Below are 23,350 nucleotides of genomic sequence, written 5' to 3' on the forward strand. Positions count from 1 at the left end.
TTTGCATGGTGTTTTCTCAAGGGAAGAATACCTGAATGACCCTTATGTCTGACAGCCTACAGTATATTGGATAAACTGAGGGAGCTGGCCAGGGCACTGCTGAGAACTCCCCAAAATGCTACATCAAGCACTTCCGAGTTGAGAGTATCTTTCCATGGGGTTATTTAGTATTTTTGGATGTAAGTATTTAGTATTTAATATTATTTAGTATTTTGTATTTTATCCTTTCAAGTAAGGATAAAATATTGAACACTGGCTTTTACTTTCATTCCTACTTGAAACATAATTAAAAGTACAATAAATGGATGCAGGTGTGTTTATATGTTTTGCATAATTCTTTAAAGATGGAACAAAAGAGAGAGAAGAAAACAACAACAACAAAATTTTAGAACTGGAAAACCAGCTGATGAAGATATATTTTTCAGATCTGAGAAAGCTGAGGTCCTAAGTCAGCAGTGGAGAAAGCCAACAGGCAACCTAACTTGGATTGCACAATCTTCAAAAGTTTAGACAGCGGTAGCACCAGGTTTGTCTAGAAGTGAGCTGAAGGAGAAAAGGGTAAATTATGCAAAAATGGTGGAAAGGTTGTTTTTAGGACGGTATTATAACCTCAAATCCTCTCCCAAACATCAAGCATCTAGCCAACTGCTCTCCACAATCCCAGGAGAAGACTAGATATTTATTCTTTCTAGTGGATAGAACAGAAACTCTCTGCATAGTGGACAGAGTGAATACCACACTGAAAATCAGGAGATTAAGTGAACATTTCTACGGATTTCCAAAACCCACAGGACCCTCACAGCCAGGTCTTTCCCATTCAGGCAAAAGAATGGAAGAGTCTTCTTTGAGGAATCTTGGAAACGTAAGAGGTAAGACCTAAAGATACGGACCTCAGGAGCTCCACAGTGAAAAGCCCACCAACATCACTCTACAACTAAGATCATTGACAACAAGCCCCACCCATGAACACAATGCTTCCAGTCACCTTTTTAGCTCCCTACACCCACTTTTAAATATGAACAGGTAACCAAATATAAAAATATCTTCAGGAAATCTCTAACATGAAAGACAGAAACGAAAACAAACAAAAAGCTTACTGGAAACAGAGGTTATGGAGGGAGATAAAAACTTCTTTAAAAATGTAAATCATAATTATTCTCAGCAAAGTATTAGAAAATATCGCATCTGTGAAATAAGACGGCATAATATAAAACTGAACAATTAAAGAAAACAGACAAATAAGCCTCTTGGAAATTAAAAATCTGATACCAGAAATTAAAGAAAACATCTAAGAAAAAGATTAAAAGATAAACTTGAGCCCATAATCTAGAAAAATAGAGAAAAGACAAAAGAGGTAGAGAATAGGAAATAAAACATATGAAAAATAGAAACCTATGAAAAATAATCCAAAATATAAACAATTAAGTAAGATTTCCAGAATACCAGAACAAAACAACAATAACAAAAAAAAGAGAGTAGGAGATCATTAAGAAAATATTTTCAAAAACTAAATTATTTTCAATTTTCTAGAGATTAAAGAATTAAAGAAAAAAATTCTAGAATTAAAGAAGAGTTTCCACAGTAAATACACAACATAATGAGTGAAAATGAAACTATAAGAAGGCAAATTACTATCAATTTTCAAAACACTGAGAAAAAAGAATAGACACTAAAAGTTTTCAGAGAAAAAAATATCAAGCATGTACAAAAAATAAGAAATCAGAATGTTAGAATGACATCAGACCAGAACAACAAAACTGGCAGAAAAAAAGATGTTGTAATGGTATAATTTAAGTTCTGAAGAAAACTTATTTTAAATCTAGAATTCTATACCTAACCACATGATTGTTCAAATATGAGGAAAAATGAAGATATTTTCTGATATGAAAAGGCTCAGAAATTTTACTGTGTATCCTTTTTTTTAGGAAGCTGTTGGAGAATGTATTCCACCAAAATAAGAGAGTAAACTAATACAGAGGATGCAGGAGAACAAGAGATCCAAGCAGAGACCTGCAAAAATTTTCTAGGGTGATGGAAAAAGAGACCCTGGGACCAAAGCAATGCACAGAAAAAGGGTGCACATAGCACCCAGTCATCAGGTTCTGAGGGATATTACTTCACGATGAAATTGATAGAATATCTGTGCATCTGAGTGTCTTCAGATGAGATTCAGATAACTGGCAGGGACTTGGAGTTAAATATAGTACAAAGTATGTAGAAAGCTGGGCACATAAAAACAAGACAGTTATCAACCACAGAAAAAAAACAAAATCTTATGACAAAAGGAGGAGTAATCATAGTTTAATTTGTCTTAGTCATGAAAGTATTTACATAATCATAATCATGCAACTACTAAATACTGATCTAACAAAAATAACAATGTAACAGCCTTGGAAAGATGGTGAGATGGAAAGGAGGCATGTTGTGGTAAGAATGTGATAAAGGGAGAGACTTGAAAGCTATTTCCTTGGTGGGACGCTGAGAAATTAAGAGGTAGTAAGAAGAGAATATTGTTTAGCATATGAAGGTAAATATCAACAAGAGTCGAAAGTGATTGTAGAGGAAAAAATGGGAGAGAGGACTAGAAAGCACTATATTTCACAATATACTTTGTATAACTGTGACAAAAATAGCAAGTAAAAACAGAAAAAGAAAGAAGAAATCACCTCAAATTTTATGCATGAGAGATTGTTTTTATACTGCTTTTGCTCTAAAAGCATTTCTGATGGAATTGAGTATCACAGGAGATTGCAGTGTGTTCCCCAACATCCTCCCATCTTTACTAAGACACGATTCACTGGGGTCAGTTGAGATTAAAAGAGGTTGCTCAGAGACAAGACAAGGCTGTTGTTGCCATCTGTCTAACTGCACCTTATGGTTATTAGATGAAAATCATCTGCTGACCTTCATCTTCAAAATCTTGTTCATAAATCTTTTACTAATCAAGGAGACTTCAACCATTGATCACGGTGATGCAGTTTGGTATGATGTGTCTTCCTGGAGCAGTTTTAAGTGTTTGATTCAAAAGTGAAATCTCTGTGGAGCTGCCATACTTTACAGCACTACACTGAGCTACAACTAAAGGCACACATTGCAAGTGTGGTGCTTGAATTTCATTTAAACAATTAAGCAAACTCGAATCCATCAGACTCAGCAAAACCCCATGGCGATGATTTCGTACCACAGCAGTTCTGAGATACTTAAAATAATAATATCTACATTTTATTGAATGCTTATTATATGCCAGGTAGTGTGGTAAATACTTATACTATCTTATTTAGTAGTAAAAACAACTCTATAAATAGCTACTATTATTATCTCCATTATATAGATAAGGAAATCCAGGATTATGGAGATTAAGACCCTTGCCCAATGTCTTTGGCTAGGAATTAGGAAGACAAAAATCAAGACCAGACTTGGATTCAGAAACTGTTCTTTTAGAACTCTGTCTTCTCTAAAGAAGGGTCATCATAATATCAAAAATATGCCATTGCAAGAGTGATGGGTGAGTTTGGAGACAAACATATTTCTGACGTGAGTCTTCATATATTTAAGCATAGATGAATTTGAGAAAATTCATATAGCACAGTTGCAAAATGCACGTATATTAGTACTTGCGTAGTTTTTAGTCTGTTATAATTCTGAGTCTTAATAATTTATAGATCTTAAGGAAATAATTTTTAAGCCTGACACTTTTCGAAAGGTTATTTTCAAAAGGACCTTCACCCTAGAATACTAGTCTATAAGTTTCAACGCTAGAATTTTAGAGAGTTGAGAGCCAAAAGTGAACAGAAATGAAACTCATTGTTCCATTAAGCAAGAGAAGTGTGTTAGCAGCAGAGACTGGCAAAAATCAGAGTGAAATACTGGGTCACAGTATTTCTTCTGGCCCTGACAGTGTGCTTGTACGTATGCCTTGCTTTGCACAGTAGATGTGTTCTTGAAAAGCTAGTGAATAATTAAAGCTTTGTAAGTAGAATTGTATTCTAGAAGACCTAGGAATCTAATTTTTTAAAGATGATTACAGTAGTCAATGTTTTTGAAATGTAAATGAAATCATCACCTACATTACAGAATTTCTAACAGGCTTCCACAATTTGCTTCCAACCTTTCTTCCTTTCTTATATGATTCATCATCTACTGTGTCCTGTCCCAACCCTTACATGGTTCATGAGGAAAGAGTGTCAGTACTATATTCAGCACCTAAAACAGTGTCCAGCACAATAAATGGACACTGGATGAATGAACTAAGCAATCCATTAATCTTCTCCTGGCTACTGCATGTATATCAATGTCTCTCTACCTTTGCATATAATATTTCATCAGCCTAGAATGATTTTCCAATGTTTTCATTTTATCCCTTCTGCAAGAGTGAGTTCAAATGCCAACTCCTTCCTAGATGTCGAATTCCTCTCTATATTCCCAAAAGATTATATTTAGATATTTAGTGTAATAGGGGATAGTTGAAACCTTGTCTTAGTCCTTGGTTCCTAGCCTCTAATGCCTAACCAGAGCCATCCACACAGACAGTATGATGGTAAAAGTAAATGTAATCTAAATTTTCACATGTATTGCCAGCTGTCAGTTCTTCCTAGGTTTCTCTTTATGCATATCTTCAAAAGCTAATTTGTGAGGTGTCCTTGAGGTCAGTAACTGCATGGTTTTTCATGTCTAGCCCCAGTAACAAGCAATGTGCATGGCACAGATAAATGGATACGTCCAAGCGTGGATCCTTGCATTAATTAATTAACCAGTGTGGTTGTGGATAATGCTGGGCTAATTGTCTATACGTGGTATCACTGACTCTTTTAAGCTATGGAATTCCCACATGAGAATGCTATCCCTGATCCCTTATTCTGATATTTCTGAATAACCAGCAAAATACACATCTATTTCTAGATTGAATTCCCAAGTGCAAGAGAATCTTAGACTAGATTGTCTACACCAGGTTTTCTCAAAGATCTAGACTAGCAGCATCAACACCTTCTGGGAACTTTTAGAAAAGTAAACTCAAAAGCCCGGGCTAACCCTGGGTTCACTGAATCAGAAACCCTAGGGGTGGGGCCCAGTGATCTGTGTTTTTGTACACACTTAAGTTGGAAAACTGGTCAGAAAGTTGTCCTTACTATTCTCACATAAACAATGCAACGTTTCCTGGACCCAACCAACAACGTCAACATCCCTGTTAAAATAGTCAGGTTCTTTCTTCTGAAGAAATTAGACTTCATTGTAAGCCAGATAATGGGAAAAAAATAGTAAAACTATGATTTAAAAAATCAGTATAGGAATCAATTGACGTCACTGCCATTCAGTTTTTATTGCATAATTTAAAACGAGTATATCTTAACTACATTGTTTTAAACTGCATACCACAGCTGCATGGCATTCTCTGGTTCCAAACAGATAAAAATGAGCAAAATAAAACTAGGTAAGATGAAGAGGAATCTTAGGGATTTTAAGGAAAGAATCCAGCCCCATATAGAAGCAGAGGAAGTAGTAAGCCTAAGGGTCAAATGCTAACAACAAGAATAACAACAGTAGCAGCTGTAATTATTAAGTACTAATTTTAAGCTTGGTTCTTTATATATATTTTCCTCGTTTGTCTCATTAACCTAGAAAGAGAGTCATTGTACAAATTAGGAAGCAAGGATACAGAAATATATCTTACCCAAGTTACAGAGACTAAAAAGTTGTTAGTTGTGTGTTTGATTTCAAGTCTTACGATCTTTCTACCACACCACTGAGCTGCCCAGGTAAACAGAACAGTTATTCGATGTGAGGGTTAGAAAAAGAAGCTGCAACCCGATGCTTAATTAAGCCCCTAGGGGTGGAAGCCAACTTAAGGCACATAAGAGCAGTGGGTTCTTTCTTGAACCCACCTGATAACAGGCAGGAAGGCCCAGTGATTCCTCAAGTCTGTATCTTATTGGCCCAGGGCTTGAGTGAGACTAATCCTGCAGAGATTGGGTATTCTGAAGGTTAATAAAATCTGTACTTACACAGTGGGACTAGTTTTTCAGTAACAAAGGAAGGTTGATTGGCTTATAAGACTATATTAAAGTATGCCTTAGGTGTTAATAGTGGTTAAGCTCATAGACTCTGAAGCCAGTCTGCACCTTACTAGCTGTGTGACCTGGGCAAATTACTTAACATCTCTACGCCTGACTTTTCTCATCCCTAAAATAGGGATGACAATAGTGCCTGCCTCATTGGGTTTTTATGAGGCTTAAGTGAGTCAATATATGTAAAGTACAGTGCCTAAACATAGTAAAAGCTGCAAAAGCATTATTTCAAAAGACTCAGTTATCTTTCCAAATGTCCTTTCAATGTTTGACATGAATAAAGCATGAAAGCATGAAGAATAAAGAGCTTTTTTAAGTTTAGCTGGATCTGTTTAAGTTTATAACTGAACCCAACACCTATTACAGTTTTTTTCCCCATAAAGCATAGAAAGAAAATCTGCTTTATGGGAAAAAAACTGTAATAAAATATGTGGAAAAGGATAAAACTCCACTCATAATTCAATCATCATTATCCAAATATTGTCACTTTTTGCATAATACAATCTACTATTTGCCAATGACCAAACAAATTTTACATTATTATAATTAGTGCATATATCCACATGTACTATTTTTATAATTACCATTATGTCATAAACACTTCCGATTATAACCCATGTTCATAAACATGTTAATGGCTGTTAGCTATTTCCCTTTCTTTTATTCTTCGCATAATCAAGAAATTCAGTTTATTAACCATGAAACCCTTAGACCTTGGATAGCTTTCATCTGGTGGTAGAAAGTGCCTCTTCTATCTAAAATGATCAGTAGCCAATCAAACATTGGAAGACATAGTTACCGGTTTTTAAATTGTTTGAAGGCAATGAAGGATTGAGTGCAATTGTTTTTTAGTAATATATTACTAATGATTGAGAACTAAAGAAAATCAGACGTCCTATCAATATTGTCAGTAAAACACTCAGCCCTTGGACTGTTTGTCATTATTCTGTTAGTCTTTCTTTTTTTTTTTTTTTTTTTTTAGCAAGAAGGTGCTGGTTAGGGCTGGCAGAGAGAAGAAAACCATATCCACCGAATCAGCTTCACATATGACTGTTGTATAAATAAACTCATCTTAATTGTAAAGAGGACACATATGAGGGTGAAGAAAAGACGTTATAAAAACATAATGTACAATCTGCTAAGCAAAAATGCCATCAAGTTCGCCAAAAGAGATAGGAGAGAACAAGCAGCTGATCATAAATCTTTAAACAGAATGTATCCACCGTAGTTCCTATATAAACACTTCACAAATGCTGGTTCTTTCAATCCCAGAAGTGAAAAGAATCTTGCCTCTAATCCACTCTTGTTTTGCAGATGAAGAACAAGGCCATAGAAAGAAAGCCACGAGCTCAAACTGAAGATGGGGTGGGAATTAGGATTCAAATCCAGGTCTCCGGATCCCCAAGACAGCGTCTTTTCCACAAGGCCACTGCAGCCATCCATCAATTTAGACATGAACCTGTGACCTATGTGGTCACAATCATGCCATATACAAACTTTAGCCAAGTAGCACTTTTTTCCTCTTAGTGCTTTCTCACTCAGAATCAAATTAATTCCTCAATAAAGTTATAAATCCAACAACTTCAGTTGCACAATTCACAGCATTAAAAAGCTAGCTCAAACCCAAACTGAGTCCTTAAAATTTGATGTGGTAATTATGATCACCCTGTTTATTTTCTGTAGAAGTTAAGCCTAAAGAGGATCAAGAAAGAATACAAACAAGCTTAAAATAACAATTTCTTTGTAACAAGAAAATAAAAATCAATAATGGGCAAACCGAGTTAAAAAAAAAAAGAGAGAGAGAGGTTTAGTACACTGAGGTTCATCCGTGGAATAGAAGAACGAGAACCTGATCCCAGATCTTCTAGCATTTAATAGATTAGATTAGAATAATCTAAGTAGTCTGTTAGATTAATACATTAGAATATTAGTTATATTTCATTGGAACATGCACCGTGTGTATTTTATGCCTCAGTGTATCACCAGAGTATACAATGTCATAATCCCACCAGTGTGCATACTACAGTTAGAAAAGCTCAGCCTTAGAACAGCTAACAAACAGCAGGTTCTAAGGAAATACTGCTTATTGAATCAATCAACCAATGATCTCATTTTAAAAGACTGGCACTGATTGGTCTGTGCTATTGCTTTAGTTGTCTCCCTCACGTTTATGTTATTGTTATTGAGGGTCTTGCTATATTTGCATAATCGTTTGTTTTTTATGCTGATGCAAATCAAAGCCCATAGTAAAAAAGTACTCATTTCATCTCATGTTAAATTATTTGTAGGCTTGCAAATAAACAGTGATTTACATGAAAACCTTTATCTTGATACATAGCAAATATTTCTCTTTTAAATCCCAGAAGAAAGAAAGAAGTAAACCAAATTCAATTTTAAATAGTGCTAGAAATGTTGAACATATTTTGAAATGAAGGAAAAGCCTTTAGATAAAATGTGTAAATAGTCTAATTTTAAATTTTCCAGATTTAAACAATTAGAATGATCATATAATAAATCTTATATAATAGTCTTGTTTGTAGAGTATCTAACCCCAATTTATTATAATATGTGAAAGAGACTAAGGGCAAAAAAAAAAAAAAAAAAAAAAGAAAAAGAAAAACAACCCAACACATTTTGAAGCAGGAAGCATATCTAGATTTTTCAGTTTCCAAGTATCTGAAAAGAAATTTCCCAAATTACCTGTGTTGAGGTTTGTTCAATCTGTTAGAGTGCTATCAGTACTGGAGGATTCGAGGAAAACCTGATTGTTTCACGTGGGTGATAATTGTAGAAGTGAATGAGGTAGGGAGAGACTGGCATTGCTGCCTCTTCCTGCCTGCTTGTTAAAGGACTCTTTGGTGCATTTAGTTATCTTCTGAACAGCCTCTGAAAGTTTCTGGATTCTTTTTCTGCAGTCTAGTCCCTTTGGGCTGCTTCTCAGGCTAATGGCCAATCCACAAACAAGAAAGAAACAAAAACCTAACCACAGAATGGCAGCTTCCCTTTACTTCTTTCACGTAGTTTAAAGTCCCACTTTCAATTATGTGTGCTTTTTCAATCATTAGTAATGGGGCTTGTTTCAGGTAAAAAGCCAGGCAGAGTATGCGCTAAAGAAAAAAGAAAAGATCTGTGAAGGGGCAACAGGTGTCCTTTGGGACTTCTGCCTAGGTGCCATCAGCAGCATTGCAGCAGTTAAATACCACGGCCTCCCTGGGTGGGAGTCTCACATTCCCAAAGACAAGGAGACAGAGACTATTTCAAAAAGTAACTGGAGAGATGAGATGAGAAAGCTAAAATTAGAACTATTGACATAGATCCTAAAAAAATCCTACCGTGCTCTGCATGCAAGGATGCTAATAAGGAGATGAGGAAGATGATGCTGGGGAAAATGGCATGTCATCTTAGCCTCAAACTCTTGCCATCTATTTTGCATATCTATTTTCAATCCCAAGTCTGTAGTACAGAAATGAAATCTCTCTTCTACACACACTCTCTTAACACTAAAGAGGGTGGTAATAAAAGACAAGGCCCAGGCAGTAGAAGTCCTACAGTGCTCCTGATAAAGAACACATGTATGTGTTATAGTTTCCTAGTAGCCATCTCAGAGCTTATCTGTGGATTCATAATTGAGGACATACATCATCACCCGAGTGTTTCTTAAATATCTGACTTGCAGGTATTACAGGATGTCTGGTGGTTCCGAGATGTACCCCGATTAAGACCATTGTTAGTGGCCAGAATTTACACAGTTTATGTTTTAAACCCATCCAAGGTGTGATACTTGACTCAATATATCTGCATCCCCAAACCCATAAGATGTAGAGACAAATTCAGGTGTTGGAGACGTTACTATTAAAACTGTAGAATAAGCACAAAAGAAATCCCTTTTGGTAAAGTGAAGTTTTTGTGGGAGTTAATGAAGGGTGATTTATTGAGTGTCTATGCAGTATACTTGCTGCTAAAACTACAAAAACGGCAGAGGACCAATTTCTACCCTCCAGGATCTCACAGTTTAGTGTAAAGAGAGATACAGCTAAAAATGATGAAAGTCAGATTATAATTCTAAAGAGTGCTAAATACTTTATTAGCATGAGTTTTATTTCATAATCATGATATTATGGTGTGGCACTTGGGATGGGTATAAGAATTCTTATTTTGCAGAGAAACAGAGGTAAGATGAGTTGCCTAAGTCATTTAGTCTTTATGATCCTTTGTTTTGTTATCTATAAAATAAAGTTAAAATGCCCAATCACAGGGTTTTAAGGGAGACTGTATATATTAAAAGCCTTTTGAAAAAGTACAAAGTGTTTCACGAACGTTATTTATGGGTGTAAATATGTGACAAATCAGGAAACCCAATATTAAGAGATGCAATAAACCATTATTGGTCACTCAGTAGCACAAAACACCAAACCTAATAAGGTTGGTACTTCGAAAACTTAAAAGCACAAAAGAAAAAGGATGAGGGAATGGCAAGTAGGTTGGCCTCCCCCAGACCTATTACTGAGGCTAACAAGCCTCATAATAACCTAAAGCAAGAAACAGGTTAGGCAGGTAGCTAGTTAGGCGGAATAGCTTTTATAGTAGATACATAGCTTGAGTTCAAATGTTCTCCCACACAATAATTTTGTTTAAATAAACCAAAGGGGAAACAAAAGGCAGGAATTATTGCTGTGGAATGTTAAGTGCCTCTTTGGTTAATCACTGTAAGACTTTATATTCTAGCCTCCCGGATAACCTACTAGAATTCTGAAAGATGAATGGAGAAGACACATAAAATGTTAGAAATCAACAGCTCTTGATCCTGTTCATATATCCCTACATTGTAAGCTTTTAGAGGGCAAGTCAATAAACTATTTATACCTCTGTCCCCCACATTTAATAATGTGCCTGGAACAATGTGGCAACTCAGTATTTTAAATTAAATGAACTGGACCCCCTTTGATATTTAAGAATCTTGAGACCCAAAGAGGAAAAGATTTGTCCAAATTCACACCATGACAGGTGGAGTAAGAAACTGTATTTCCTACACTCAGTGACTATACATCATGATTTTACTGAATTATATTTTACTTATCTCACTATACTGGCTCAGTCTTTTATTATCGTTGTTGTTATTGTTTAACCACAAAATGGCTCTTCTTAAAATCACTTTCCAGTTCTGATATACTAATGATTGCATAGACATTTCCTTTCTCTGCTGCAGAGTAAATCATCCCGGCTTCAGAGAAATGACTGTTCTATACCTTAAGTGTGTTGGTTCATGGCCCTGACTGAACTCTGATGGCTGGTATGAAATCTAGAACAGAGAATTGAATCTTCCTTGGAAATACATGTGCAGGTCTCTCTTGAGAGAGTGGGTCAAGTTACTCCCTTCCATGTTCTGGAATCACACTGATGTTTCTGGGAGCCCTCCTGGTAGCTAAATTTCCCACACTTCTCCCAACTTACAATCTTCTGGATCCATGAAGTTGGCCTAAAAAAACTAATTAAGGCTATCCAACGCATATAATTCGAATTCCTACTATGCAAACTAAAATATTCTACCTGAGATAGACACTTAGGTGGTTGCTGGAATGTTAAAGGCTCAGATTTTGCCCACGAGAAGGTTAATATATTAGTGAAGATAGAAGAGTGAAATTGTCAAGTTCAGAGATTGCATCTTAGTTTTCTTTCACATTCTCAGAAATAAGCACATTGGGTACATATCAGATGCTCAATAAATATTTGTTTAAATAAAAAGCACAAAAATTACAATGTTGACTGTAAGAAACGCAGTATGTGAGGGACAAACAAGTACTTAGGTCATAGGAATCTCAAAAGGGTTGAACAGAGAGGTATGACAATAGAAAAGGATAAAGCTATATTCACTCTGTTTAGAAGTGCCTTGATTTAAGTAGTCAAATATCATCACATTACCATGAGTTAACAGCAGACTTTGTCAGGAGCTTAAAATGAATGTAGAGAATAAATATTTAGGGTAATTGGGGGTTGAAAGTAAGTGATTGGAGGATGAGCAGCAAGGGTATTTAAAAGTAAGTTTGTTTTCTGATCTAACTATGAGGCACACAGTTTCTTTTTCATTTCATTTTTGTTGTATCCAAAAACAACCAGAAGACCTAGAACACGATCACATATCCACGAGCCTTCATAATGATTAGACAGATAATATCAAATCTTCTCTACTGAGGTGCCTGGAGTGGTGTCATTCATTCTCAGGTACAATCAGTTCCCTGAGATCTACACCAGTGCTTCTTAAATGTTAAGGTGCATAGAAATGACCATTAGATTTTGTTGAAATCCAGATTTGATTTGGTAGATCTGGTGTAGGGACTGAGATTCTGCATTTCTAACAAGCTCCCAGGTGATGCAAATGCTGCTGGTCTGTGGACCACCAGCAGTAATGCCCTACAGCAGTGGTTAACTCTGGCCATGCATTAGCATCACTTGGGAGCCATTTAAAAATGCTTATGCCCAGATCCCACCCCAGAACTAATTAAACCAACATTATTAGGGGTATGGCCTAAGCATCCTTACATTTGAAAAGCTCTACAGGTGTTTCTATAGGTAGTATGCCAGCTCGAGGCTGGAAATCTACCTAGACAAAGAAAAATGTGATATAGGTGGGGGTCAGTGGGAGGTGAGAGTGTGTGTGTGTGTGAGAGCGAGAGAGAGAGGAGAGGAGAGGAGAGGAAAGGGGAGGGGAGAATAGGGGAGAAAGGAGGGAAGAGGAAAGGAGGGGAGGGGAGGAGAGGAAGGGGGGGGAAGGAAGAAAGGGAGGAAGGGAAAAGGGAGGGAGAAAGGGAGGAAGGGAAAGGGAGGGAAGAGGGAAAGAAGGAAGGAAGAAAGGAAGGAAGGAAAGAAGGAAGGAAGGAAGGAAGGAGGAAAGGAAGGAAAAAGCCTGTTTCCTCACTCTAAATCATGCTTCTCAAACATTAATGTGCATACAAATTGCCTAGGTACTTTGTCAAAATTCTAATTCTGACTCAATAGACCTGGAGTAAATATGGAGATTCTGCAGTTCTAAAAAATTTGTCTGCAAACCACATTTTGACTATCAAGAGTCTAAATCAGTGGTTTCCAAACACTGCTGTACATAGGGACCTCTAAAGGAAACATATATGCTTTTTTCTTCCACCCCAATATTCTAATTTCATTGGTATGGGGTGTCATCTCAGGATGAGTATGTTCAGAAAGTATGTCAGGTGATTCTAGTGTGCAGCAAACTTTGTGAACCACTCGTCTAAATACTAAACATTTTAACTCATTTAAGAATCTCAAGCCCTTAAGATATGCAAGGCACAAATTCCGTCAGAGCTGCTCGGACTGCATACCAACCCAAATCTTTGAGACAATGTTAAGTACATGGTGCACAAAAATCGCTGAAATTAGATCATGAATTGAACCTCAGGTCAATTGATGTATTTTCCTCTCTTCTTTACCCTGTATGACAGGGAGTGATGCAAAGTTGTAAATAAGGAAGCAAAAATAAATTGATCTTATTTGTAAATAGCTGAAGTTCAACTTTCTGGATGCTGGACCAATGCTCTAAGAAAGGTTGTCAAATGCTAGAGGTAATGTGAAGGTTGTCAAGTGTTGGCGATGGGATTCAAGATTAAACGGGCCATTAGATCGGGATACGGGATAGAGAACTCTTGAACCCTCAACTGAGTCACGCAATATGACTCTATCTTTAAAGCGTTTCTACTAGAAAAGTATTATATATACATACATTTGAGAATGTCTTCCTAGAATTAGATCTGAATCTGTTGGGGGAAGAAGTTTGTACAAGGCAGCATAAAACATGAAAGATGCACCAATTACAGTATTGCACAAATACACATTTCTCTTAATACACTCTTTTTGGCTGGAATAAAAATTTCAAGTTAGCTACCATCGTTAGCTGTGCCATTTGCATCAACTTAGAAAGTGAGGCCAATGTATAAGTAATTAGCCATTTTTAATCTGATTGCCAAGCAGCTAACACAGCTTCATTAAGAAAGTCCACGAACTAACATGCATAAAGACTTTCATCATGTTTTTTTTTTCAGAGGCAATTATGGGACCTCTGCAAAATGACCACAATGTTGGCCTACAGCAAAAGTCTTCGTTGCCTTTGGATCAGTGCTGTGATTCACTATATCATTGCTGTCTGGATTGACATAGAACTTCTGAACTGATTCTTTTCGGATATATTTCTGAGATTCTTTCTCCTTTCTGAACTCAAAAGACTAAAAGAACAGCTAGAACTCTACTGTTAGCAATCTGATCATTAAACCACCTGGAACGCTAAGTGACACGTAGCATGTTTTATGGGCAACGAAGGAAAATAAAAGGTTACTGCCGAGAGATATAGCCCTTTTTATGATTGAACAGGAATTAGTATACACATTGGAGGCAAAACTGTTACCAAGAACCTTTGTCAAATAACTAAATTTAGTGACCAAATACCAGGTGTCATCTAAGCAAGAAAAACTGTTTCATAGTAAAATGATACTCTTTTTCTGTTGTTAACCTTATGTCCCAGAAATACTTAGTCAACTAGAATATTACAAACCTTTATATGTTAAGGACTGCCTTTTTATTTTAAAATGGAGTATAATAGAGTTAATAATATATGCCTCAAGTATACTTATAGACATGGATTCTCTCATATGTGTACATCATTGTCAGACATGGAGATGCCCATCAATGTATCATAAGAATAATCTGCCTGAACTGAAAATTGCCTACTAGTCTTAATCCATGTTGATTCAGCTCTTTTTATACTATAAATGCTTGCCTAGGTTCAAATACTTTAAATCTACCAATTAAATACTTAAAACACTTTATTGAACATAGAACTGCTATCATTCAACACTCCAGTTTCATTAATCAGCCCAGAAATAGGTAACTCACCACCATTCCCTGATCCTAAGTACATTACCACAGTGACTGACATTCCTGGTTTAAAAATAAAATCTTGTTTCAAATATAGCTTCCCGACTTCTGGGTAATGAATATAGTTTCATAAAAGTTGACATCATTTCTTCTGATTTCGCCAGAATTAAATACATCCAGTATGCCTCCTGGATATCTGACCACCATATCACTCAAGGCTCTCACAACCTGGTGGGCGTTTTAAGGAGAAGGAGAAACAGACCTGCATAGATGGGGTTAAATCCAAAAGATATCTAATCTTGTGGTTAGAATAGTCGTTGTGTTTATGTGTGTTCAACATGCCATTCAGAAGTTGATTTTTACAGCTCATTTATCAGTTGGCATGCATACATTATGCAGATTTGCTTATGAGGAGAACATTAATATGTACATGTCCAGAACTAGTAAATGCATTATGCTTGGAAGCCAAGCAGTACTCCCATACACTGTTCTTCTTAGAGGTCAGTTCTAACGCATGCTGTTCCAAATAGACCCAATTTCTCTGCTGATATATATTCAAAATGCAGTAGGATGTGGTCATACACACCCAGAAATACCATCTTCATGAGGTGGGGGTGGTGAAATTCAAACATTTTTTTTTTAGCAATGCATTATTGGATATCAGATACAAACGTGCCTGTCAGCAATTCTAAAGCAAATGAAATAGATTTATTTGAGTCCATCCATTATACAGAAAAGATATTGCTTTACTAACACATACCTCCTCCTCCTCCTCCATTTTGGGGGGACTCTCCCCACCTCCCCCCAAAAAACTCATCACACTTCACTACGCAACTGATGGAGTATTAAACACTGTCTTCCAAGCTGTGGGAGTTAAAAAGAAGTCGCCTTCCTGCCACACTTCCCCAGTGCTGCAATGGACATAGCATCTCCTCCTCTATCGACCTAGTATGATGCTCGCTCCCCAAGCACTGCAGTCCCCTCGCCGAGGATTGCCTTGGCCACACGCACATGCAGCGGGAAGTCCCCCGATAGGGACAACCACATACCTTTGCTCTCCATTTCGGTCCCTTTCGAGGGCTGGGAAGTTCAATGGAAGTTGGCCGGAAGATGTGGGCCCGCTTCAGATTCCCAAAGCTGGGAAGCCAATCTGATGATTTCGCCCGTACTTCCTTCCTTCCCCTCAGGCTTCCTGAAAGATGGGATTTCTTAAACCTTGAAGCTGCAATCAGCCACCAAAGGACACTTAGGAGCAGCAGCAGATTGCCTCTACAGGGGATACGTTGCGACGCGCATCTGATACTGAAATGCATGCACAGTGCCCGCTCATTTTTTTTTTTTACCTGGGTCTGGAAGCTGCAGGCAGGAGCTGTCCTCCGAGCGTGGTGCTGCAGGTGTAGTGACAGATCATCCCACTTTGCTCTCTGGATGCACAGCAGATTTGCATGGGCGCTGGCACGCATGCGCAGGGCGTCCCCCCTCCCCTTTTCACCGCCTCCCGCTCCCCCGCCCCCTTCGCCTCCCTCCCCAATACGGTCCTCAGTTATCCCAGCTGAGGAGCTGTAGCATTCGGTCACAGGGAAGCGCTGCTAAAAATAAACGCCGGACCGGATTTTCCTCTGCAAACTAGAAAATGGATTGGACTGGTACTGCGTGCATCAGGACGAATTACTGAAGTCTTAGAGGAGGCTAGTGTCTCCAGGCAGGGTATGGTTTTATTCAGAAGGCAGAGAGGAGAGATTTACGAATCGTTTTTAATGTTCACAATTTGGGTTTCTCTTTCTACTTGCTGCAGTAACTTTCCAGCTGTCTGCTTCCCTCTCCTCTCCCCACTGACTTCACATTGCTTGTTATATTCCTGTATGTGTTTTGTTTTGTTTTTCGAGAGTGGGGTGAGAGTAGTTATGGAGCTGTCAAAGGTTAATATTCTCTCGCTTCTTTGTTACTCAAACTCTGTGTCTTCCTGCCTGCCTCCACCTCAAAACTGTTCCATGAGCAGGCTCCAAGGCTTCTAAAGTTCTTCAAAAAAGCCACTGAGGATATTTTGAGGTGCTCTTTTTAGCTTTTTTCCAACAACCTGCAAGAAGTCCCCAAAGGTGGGGAGGCGCCTTATTGATAATAAGTACTTCCAAACGCAATACCTAATCATTTTTGTGAAGTTGCAGGGATAGAGTATTTTTCTTGTACAGAGCTCTAGAGGAAGATGCAAAACCACAAATCTCTTGAAGTGCTACTTTCATATCAAAATATTTCTAAAGCCCACACTGTATTTCCTTTATATGCAAAATGTTTAACAGGAAAAATTGTGTTGTATTTACTACCTTTTTTTTTTTCAATAGTCCAAATTTTCCTGAGGTGATCATCTCTCCTTGAGAATAATAATCTTATTCTCCAGAAGTCCAGAAAACTCTGTTATCTGAAATGGTTAAGGAAGGAGATGTGCAGATTAGTCACATATTCTAGTTCACGAAAGATCCTTCCACAGTAGGCTTCTAGTCCCAATTTTCAAAACATTGAAATATAATAAAATGTACTCCCAACAAGAAACCTGGAGTTATATCTAATTTAATCTTTTTCTGGTGATTCAGAGGGCATCCTTTGATTTTTCCAATGCCTTAGTGCCATGATTACAAATATTAACCACGGATGGTTCAGCCAGACATGGACATTATTAGTGGAAGACTCCCACTAATGAACTGCTGTGGGTCAGCAATGCCTGGATCCATTCAGCATTTAGGAGTATCGGATTGCAGAGGCCACAACCTAGGGCCTACTAATTTTTAGGTTCTCCAATTGTATGCCAAAGTACATGTTTGGAAGAATCACAAAATTCAGGATTTCTTTTCAATGTTGAATAGGCTTAGGAAGTAAGCTTGGGGTGGGAGTAGTGTTGCTCCTTAAGAACAATAGCCTATTTCATTGAGATAAATAATTTCTGCTCTTAATACTGCACCCCGTTACATGTTCTTTCCTTCTCAAAGGTTTTAGAATAGGAGATATCTTTAGAATGCATCTCTATGTACTCTTCATATTTATTCGTTTACAGATGGAGAAACTAAAGGCAGGGGAGGAGTGGCACTTGATAAGAGTCACATGGTGAACCAGATCTGGGCTCAGAACCTAAGTGTCATACCTCAAAGGCAGAGGCAAGCCATCTATAGTCCAGAATGATTTTTCATATAACTGCCTTCCCATTATCTACAGTGAATAAGAACAGGGAGAACCTTCTAGTTCATAAATTATAATTATTGTTATTCATAATTTTAAGAACCCAGCTGCTTTATTAAATAGAAAGCAAATCAAATTTAATGCAAAATTTGTGTTCTGACATTCAAGATCTTTCCATTCTTCTCCAAGCTTAACTCCTAGACAACAATTGCTATTATCCTAAACAAACCTCAAGATTGTTTTTAAACCAGGGGAAAGTGGGATCACAGACCCCCACTGCCACAAATTATGCAGTCTAGTTTCCCACATATGGGGAAATTGCAGGGGTCAGCACATCTGGAGTGCAATTGATAAGCCTTGACTGGGAAAACAACCTTCTTGCTCATGATAGCTCCTCTGTCAAGATTTTTCTTACCTTTGCTTACATAGTCATTGCTGGAATATCTTGACCTCATCAAACCACTACCTACCACAAGTATCTACAAATTCAAATCTTATATTTTCCTCTAGATACATCTCCTTCTTACAGTCTTCCCTGATACTCTTAGTCTGAAAATATTCTCTACCAAGAACACTGATGATCTGCTCACTAATGATTCCAAAACTGATGATTTACTTCTCTTCCATCACTATTTTTTATTCTGTACCAGAATGATTTATGTATATATCTTGTTCCTTTTTCCCACTCATATTTTTAAATGGCCTCCTTTTACTTCAGTGTAGTCTAGAGTGTCCTAAACATAGGAAACAATAAAAAATGTTTCATGAATTAATAACATTTAGCATACATGTTTTTGTGTACTTTACTATGTGACGTTAACTACAATCACCATGATAACAAAATGATGATAATATTGACCTAACATTGCTCAGAGCTTACTATGTGCCAGGTACTATAAGGATTCTAAATGTTTAATGAATATTATCTTTATTCATTAAATAAGCTATATGAACATGCAAATGGCCAATAAATATATGAAAAAAAGTTCAACATCATTAATCATCAGAGAAATGCATATTAAAACCACAAAGAGATATCATTTCATCCCAGTTAGGATGGCTATTATCAAAAGACAAAGAAAATAAAGCACATGCCAGTGAGGAAGCAGACAGAAGGGAATTCTTACGCACTGTTGTTGGGAATGTAAACTAGTACAGCCACTATGGAGAACAGTATTGAGTTTTCTAAAAAAAAAAAAAAAAAAAAACTAGAATTACCGTATGATCCAGCAATCCCACTACTGGGAATTTATCCAAAAGAAAGGGAATCAGTATATCAAAGAGATATCTGCACCCATGTTTACTGCAGCACTATTACAATAGTCAAAATATGGAATCAACTTAGGTGTCCAACAACAAATGAATGCATAAAGAAAATGGGGTACATATACACAATAAAATATTATTCAGCCATAAAAAAGAATGGAATCCTGTCATTTGCAGCAACATAGATGAAACTGAAGGACATTATGTTTGATGAAATAAGCCTAAGAAACAGAAAGTTAAACACCACATGTTCTCACTCATACGTGTAAGATAAAAGAAAAAGTTGATTTCATAGAAGTAAAAAGTAGAACAAAGGATAGGAGGAGCTGGGAAGGGTAGGGGGAAAGAGGGAGAGATTTGTAAAAGGATACAATATTACAGCTAGGTGGGAGGAATAAGTTCTAGTGTTCTATACGACTGTAATATGGTTATAGTTAATAATAATATTTTACATGGTTTAAAATCAGCAGAAGGAGGATATTGAAGTTTCCCAACACAAAGAAATGATCAATATTTGAGATGATGAATATAATAATTACCCTGATCTGATCACTTACATTATATGTATTGAAATGTCACTGTTTACCCCATGAATATGTACAATTATTATTTGTCAATTTAAGAAATAAAATAAAATATTATGAGGTTAGTACTATTATGATCTCTGTTTTAAAGATAAGCAACCTGGAGCACAGAGAGGTTAAAGTATGAATAAAACATGATCTCTGCCGTACAGAAGCATAAAGTCTATTGAAGATGATAGAAACATAAATGATTTTAAAAGCTATCGTAAGGTATAAGATAGGTTGTCACAGGTGGAGTAGGAGGTGCAGAAGAGTTGGCAGTCAGCCAGCCTGAGGGTTTTAAGAAAGTTTCCTGGAGGAGACATATATAGAGCTAGTTCTTGAAGTGTGAGCTTCACAGGGTTGGGGTATGAGTGTGGGGCAGGGACCATGTGAGAGTGCAAAAGTACTTTTGGACATAAGAAGTTATTATCATTTTCCAGGTTTCTCTGCCAGATGTGAATCTCCAATGTCAAGAGGAAAGTGGAAGGAGGCAGAGAAATGCTTAGTACTGTTCCGGGATCAGAGCTACAAAACTCCAGAGTATCTGGAAGAGATCATATCTCTTTATCTCACCTAAGTTTTCTATCATATATTTGAATAGAGAGACAGTAGAGCATAGTGAAAAAAATAGATTCTGGAACCAGACAGACGTGGGCTCAAATACAGTTTGCTTCTTATTATTTACGGTACCATCTTGGGCAATTAATCCGTTTGGGTCCTATTTTTTTAATCTGGAAAAGTAAGTAATATCTTCTTGTAGGCAGAGCTGTTGTAAGGACTGACCATAATACTTATAAAAGTGTCTAAAATACTGGTCACTCAATAAATTGTACTCACTATTATATATAGGGTCTTGGATCCATCCAGGCTAAGGATTAGAGCTGGAATCCCTGAAGGTTCCCTCCTTTTTAATAAGAAAAGGGTCTAATCCCCCCATCCCAAAATGGAAGAGGATTTAAAGGAAGAATTGCTTCATAAAAGTGTTGATGAAACATAATTTGATCTAGTTATGATGAACTCACTTAATGATAATCCTGGAACAGGGGAAATAGACTAGTAGCCTGGCAATTTGCTACTTCAAAATGCCAAGAATTAGGTGAGACTGGGTTTCTTGTATTTGCATTCTGGTTTTCCCAAAATGTTCCCGTTTTATACTCATTGTCACAACATACTTTTAAAGAATGCCCCCTTTGCCCATCAAAAACAGTTCTGGCTTAATAAATTATATGACCATATACCTTTAGTTCCTACTAGAATGTACAGAAATAATATAAATGATTGAAATTAATTAACAGCAATACATTACAACTATTTTAAAAGCCTTGTTAAAATGCCAAACCAATTACCAGCCTGCATACAATTTTTCCATATACTCATGCTGTTTGTCCAGAAGTGCTGAATGTAAATTGAGAGAAATGTGTGACCATTTATTTGTGCCCAATTATCTTCTTACTGTTCATTTTTTATAACTAATATCTTTTATAACATATTTTATATTTACAAAAAAAGAGAAGTTGGTCAATTGGGACTTTTTGGTGATGATATTGAGGTCAACTCACCTCTAGAAGTGAGTACTCACTCTAAGATGAAACAAATGGTCAGCTCAGGTTCCACTGAGAGTGTCAGTTCAAACTGTCACCAGAATGTAAGCTCTACAAGAACAAGGACCTTGTCTATTTTTGTCACTGTTGTTTTTCCAGCTTCTAGAAGAGCATGTGATCCTTAGAAAGTCTTATTTAATATCCAATGAATAAATGAATGAGTTTAATGAGAAAAAGCTTTTTTTTGTGGCCATAAAGCCAATTCACTTGGCAACTGAGAAGCATCAATCAGCAATCCTTGACGGCATAAACTAGGTCATAAGTGACCTGTAAGAAGCAACAAGATCACCACGAGGCAGGAAGTCAGTTAATAAGTGTGCTCAGTGCTTACTCTTGGGCAAAGACCATAAATAATCAGGCCTACATTCAGTTTTCTCTGCACTTGAGTTCAGGTATTCCTCTTAAGCAAGCTAATAGGTGGGCTACGCCTTTGCAAACAAGCTAGGAGGCTGGAAGAAATTAGTCATAGAAGATGAAAGAATAGGAAGATTAAAATTTCAAAGCACAAGAAGAACATGGGTTGACGTGGCAAAACTACGTGAAAGTGACCATGCTGTAGAAGTTAGACAGCGTCCCTTAGAAAGCAAACATGTCTTGATTGCTTACTATGTGCAAGGTTCTCATTCTCTTCCTTGAGTGAGGGTGAAAGAATGATCTTCCTAAAAAGGCAGTGACACATGATAAAGCTTCAATAAAAATGGTTCAGGTTGCAGGGAAGGAATGAAGGTAAGGAACAGTCTGAGAAGACAGGAAAGGGCAAAAGATGCAGGTCATCTGGGTATATTTTTCCATGGAGTTACCCATTTACATGGTCTAACAGTGATCTCTCTAGGGGCTATTAAGTATCTAAAGAGACTTGCACAGTCGTGTAACAGAGTAATGATGCATGGGTAAGGCATCTGGAAGCCAACTCACAAACGTTTTTTACATTTCTTGTTAAGGACTTTCTCCACTTGACGATATTAGAAATTTATACACAAGCTATCAACTGACAATTTCGAGGCCCATCTGTTACACTGGCATAATGCCCACTTAAAATGTGGTATGCCAATTTCATTAATGTTTAGGTTTTGAGTCAAAACCTTAATCAGTCAAAAAGGATACTAGAAAATAAAACTTTTCAGTTGATTGTCCCTTTTCATTTTAGGAATAAGAAATAACCTGGCAATCTAATACGCAAAAGTAACTTCTTGAGTCTGCTCAGGATCATTATGAAGACCAACCCAATCCTTGAGTTCTGCTGCTAAGAATAGACCAAATGTACATCAAGGTTTGGTCCAAAAAGGCATCATAAAAAATGCTGCATCTAAAGAATGTGGACATTTGACATTTTCTCATCCTATACTTCTCCCACCCTCCCCTCAAAATTCCAAATACACGGATGCTCGATATTTTTGTAATAATAGCATACGAGTATTCAGTCATAAAGAAATTAACTAAAGTCCATCATTTGTTCATTTACTGAGAACCTACTGTGTGCAAGACACTAGTGTAGGTGCTGGGATACACCATAAATCTGTGGACTCATAATATTTACATTATAGTTTCACCGTTGGAATGAACTTCATAAATCTTGTAGCCCAAATACTTATTAAACAAAAATAAGAAAAAAGACCCATTAGGAGGGGGGAGGGGGACAACTTTTCTCAAGTCAAATAGCAAGTTATAAACAAGACTAGAAGTAGTCTGCTGATGCCTATCTCATTATGGCACCCTCTGTGCAAATTTGTATACATTCTTAGGTTGGAGGACTAGGACCAGTCCTATGTGTGTTGTACTGCAAACCATTGTTTCAGAAGTATATTTA

General features: G+C 37.0%; 1 protein-coding gene, 1 long non-coding RNA gene and 1 other non-coding gene across 4 annotated transcripts in view; all 3 read right to left on the reverse strand.

The window, feature by feature from the left end:
• The window catches only part of FGF12 (fibroblast growth factor 12), a 586,299-nt gene extending 569,905 nt beyond the window's left edge, over positions 1 to 16,394 (reverse strand). The window contains exons 1-2 of one of the 2 annotated variants that reach the window (XM_019024508.3): positions 16,286 to 16,394; positions 15,992 to 16,134 (exon numbers count right to left, since the gene is read on the reverse strand). In XM_019024508.3, the coding sequence (XP_018880053.1) occupies positions 15,992 to 16,004 (13 nt within the window). In that variant the 5' untranslated portion in view covers positions 16,005 to 16,134; positions 16,286 to 16,394. The remainder of the gene's footprint in view (positions 1 to 15,991; positions 16,135 to 16,285) is intronic. The other variant, XM_055382161.2, reaches the window with a different exon arrangement.
• Positions 16,395 to 17,051: 657 nt separating this feature from the next.
• The window catches only part of LOC134758125 (uncharacterized), a 54,815-nt gene continuing 48,516 nt past the window's right edge, over positions 17,052 to 23,350 (reverse strand). The window contains exon 4 of the long non-coding RNA XR_010133031.1: positions 17,052 to 17,358. This is a non-coding gene — a long non-coding RNA (uncharacterized lncRNA). The remainder of the gene's footprint in view (positions 17,359 to 23,350) is intronic.
• On the reverse strand, positions 18,359 to 18,520 carry LOC115934254 (U1 spliceosomal RNA). The gene has a single exon (XR_004070070.1). It is a non-coding gene; the product is annotated as a U1 spliceosomal RNA (small nuclear RNA).

The sequence above is a fragment of the Gorilla gorilla genome, chromosome 2 (assembly GCF_029281585.2).
Source record: "Gorilla gorilla gorilla isolate KB3781 chromosome 2, NHGRI_mGorGor1-v2.1_pri, whole genome shotgun sequence".
NCBI classification, from domain to species: Eukaryota; Metazoa; Chordata; class Mammalia; order Primates; family Hominidae; genus Gorilla; species Gorilla gorilla.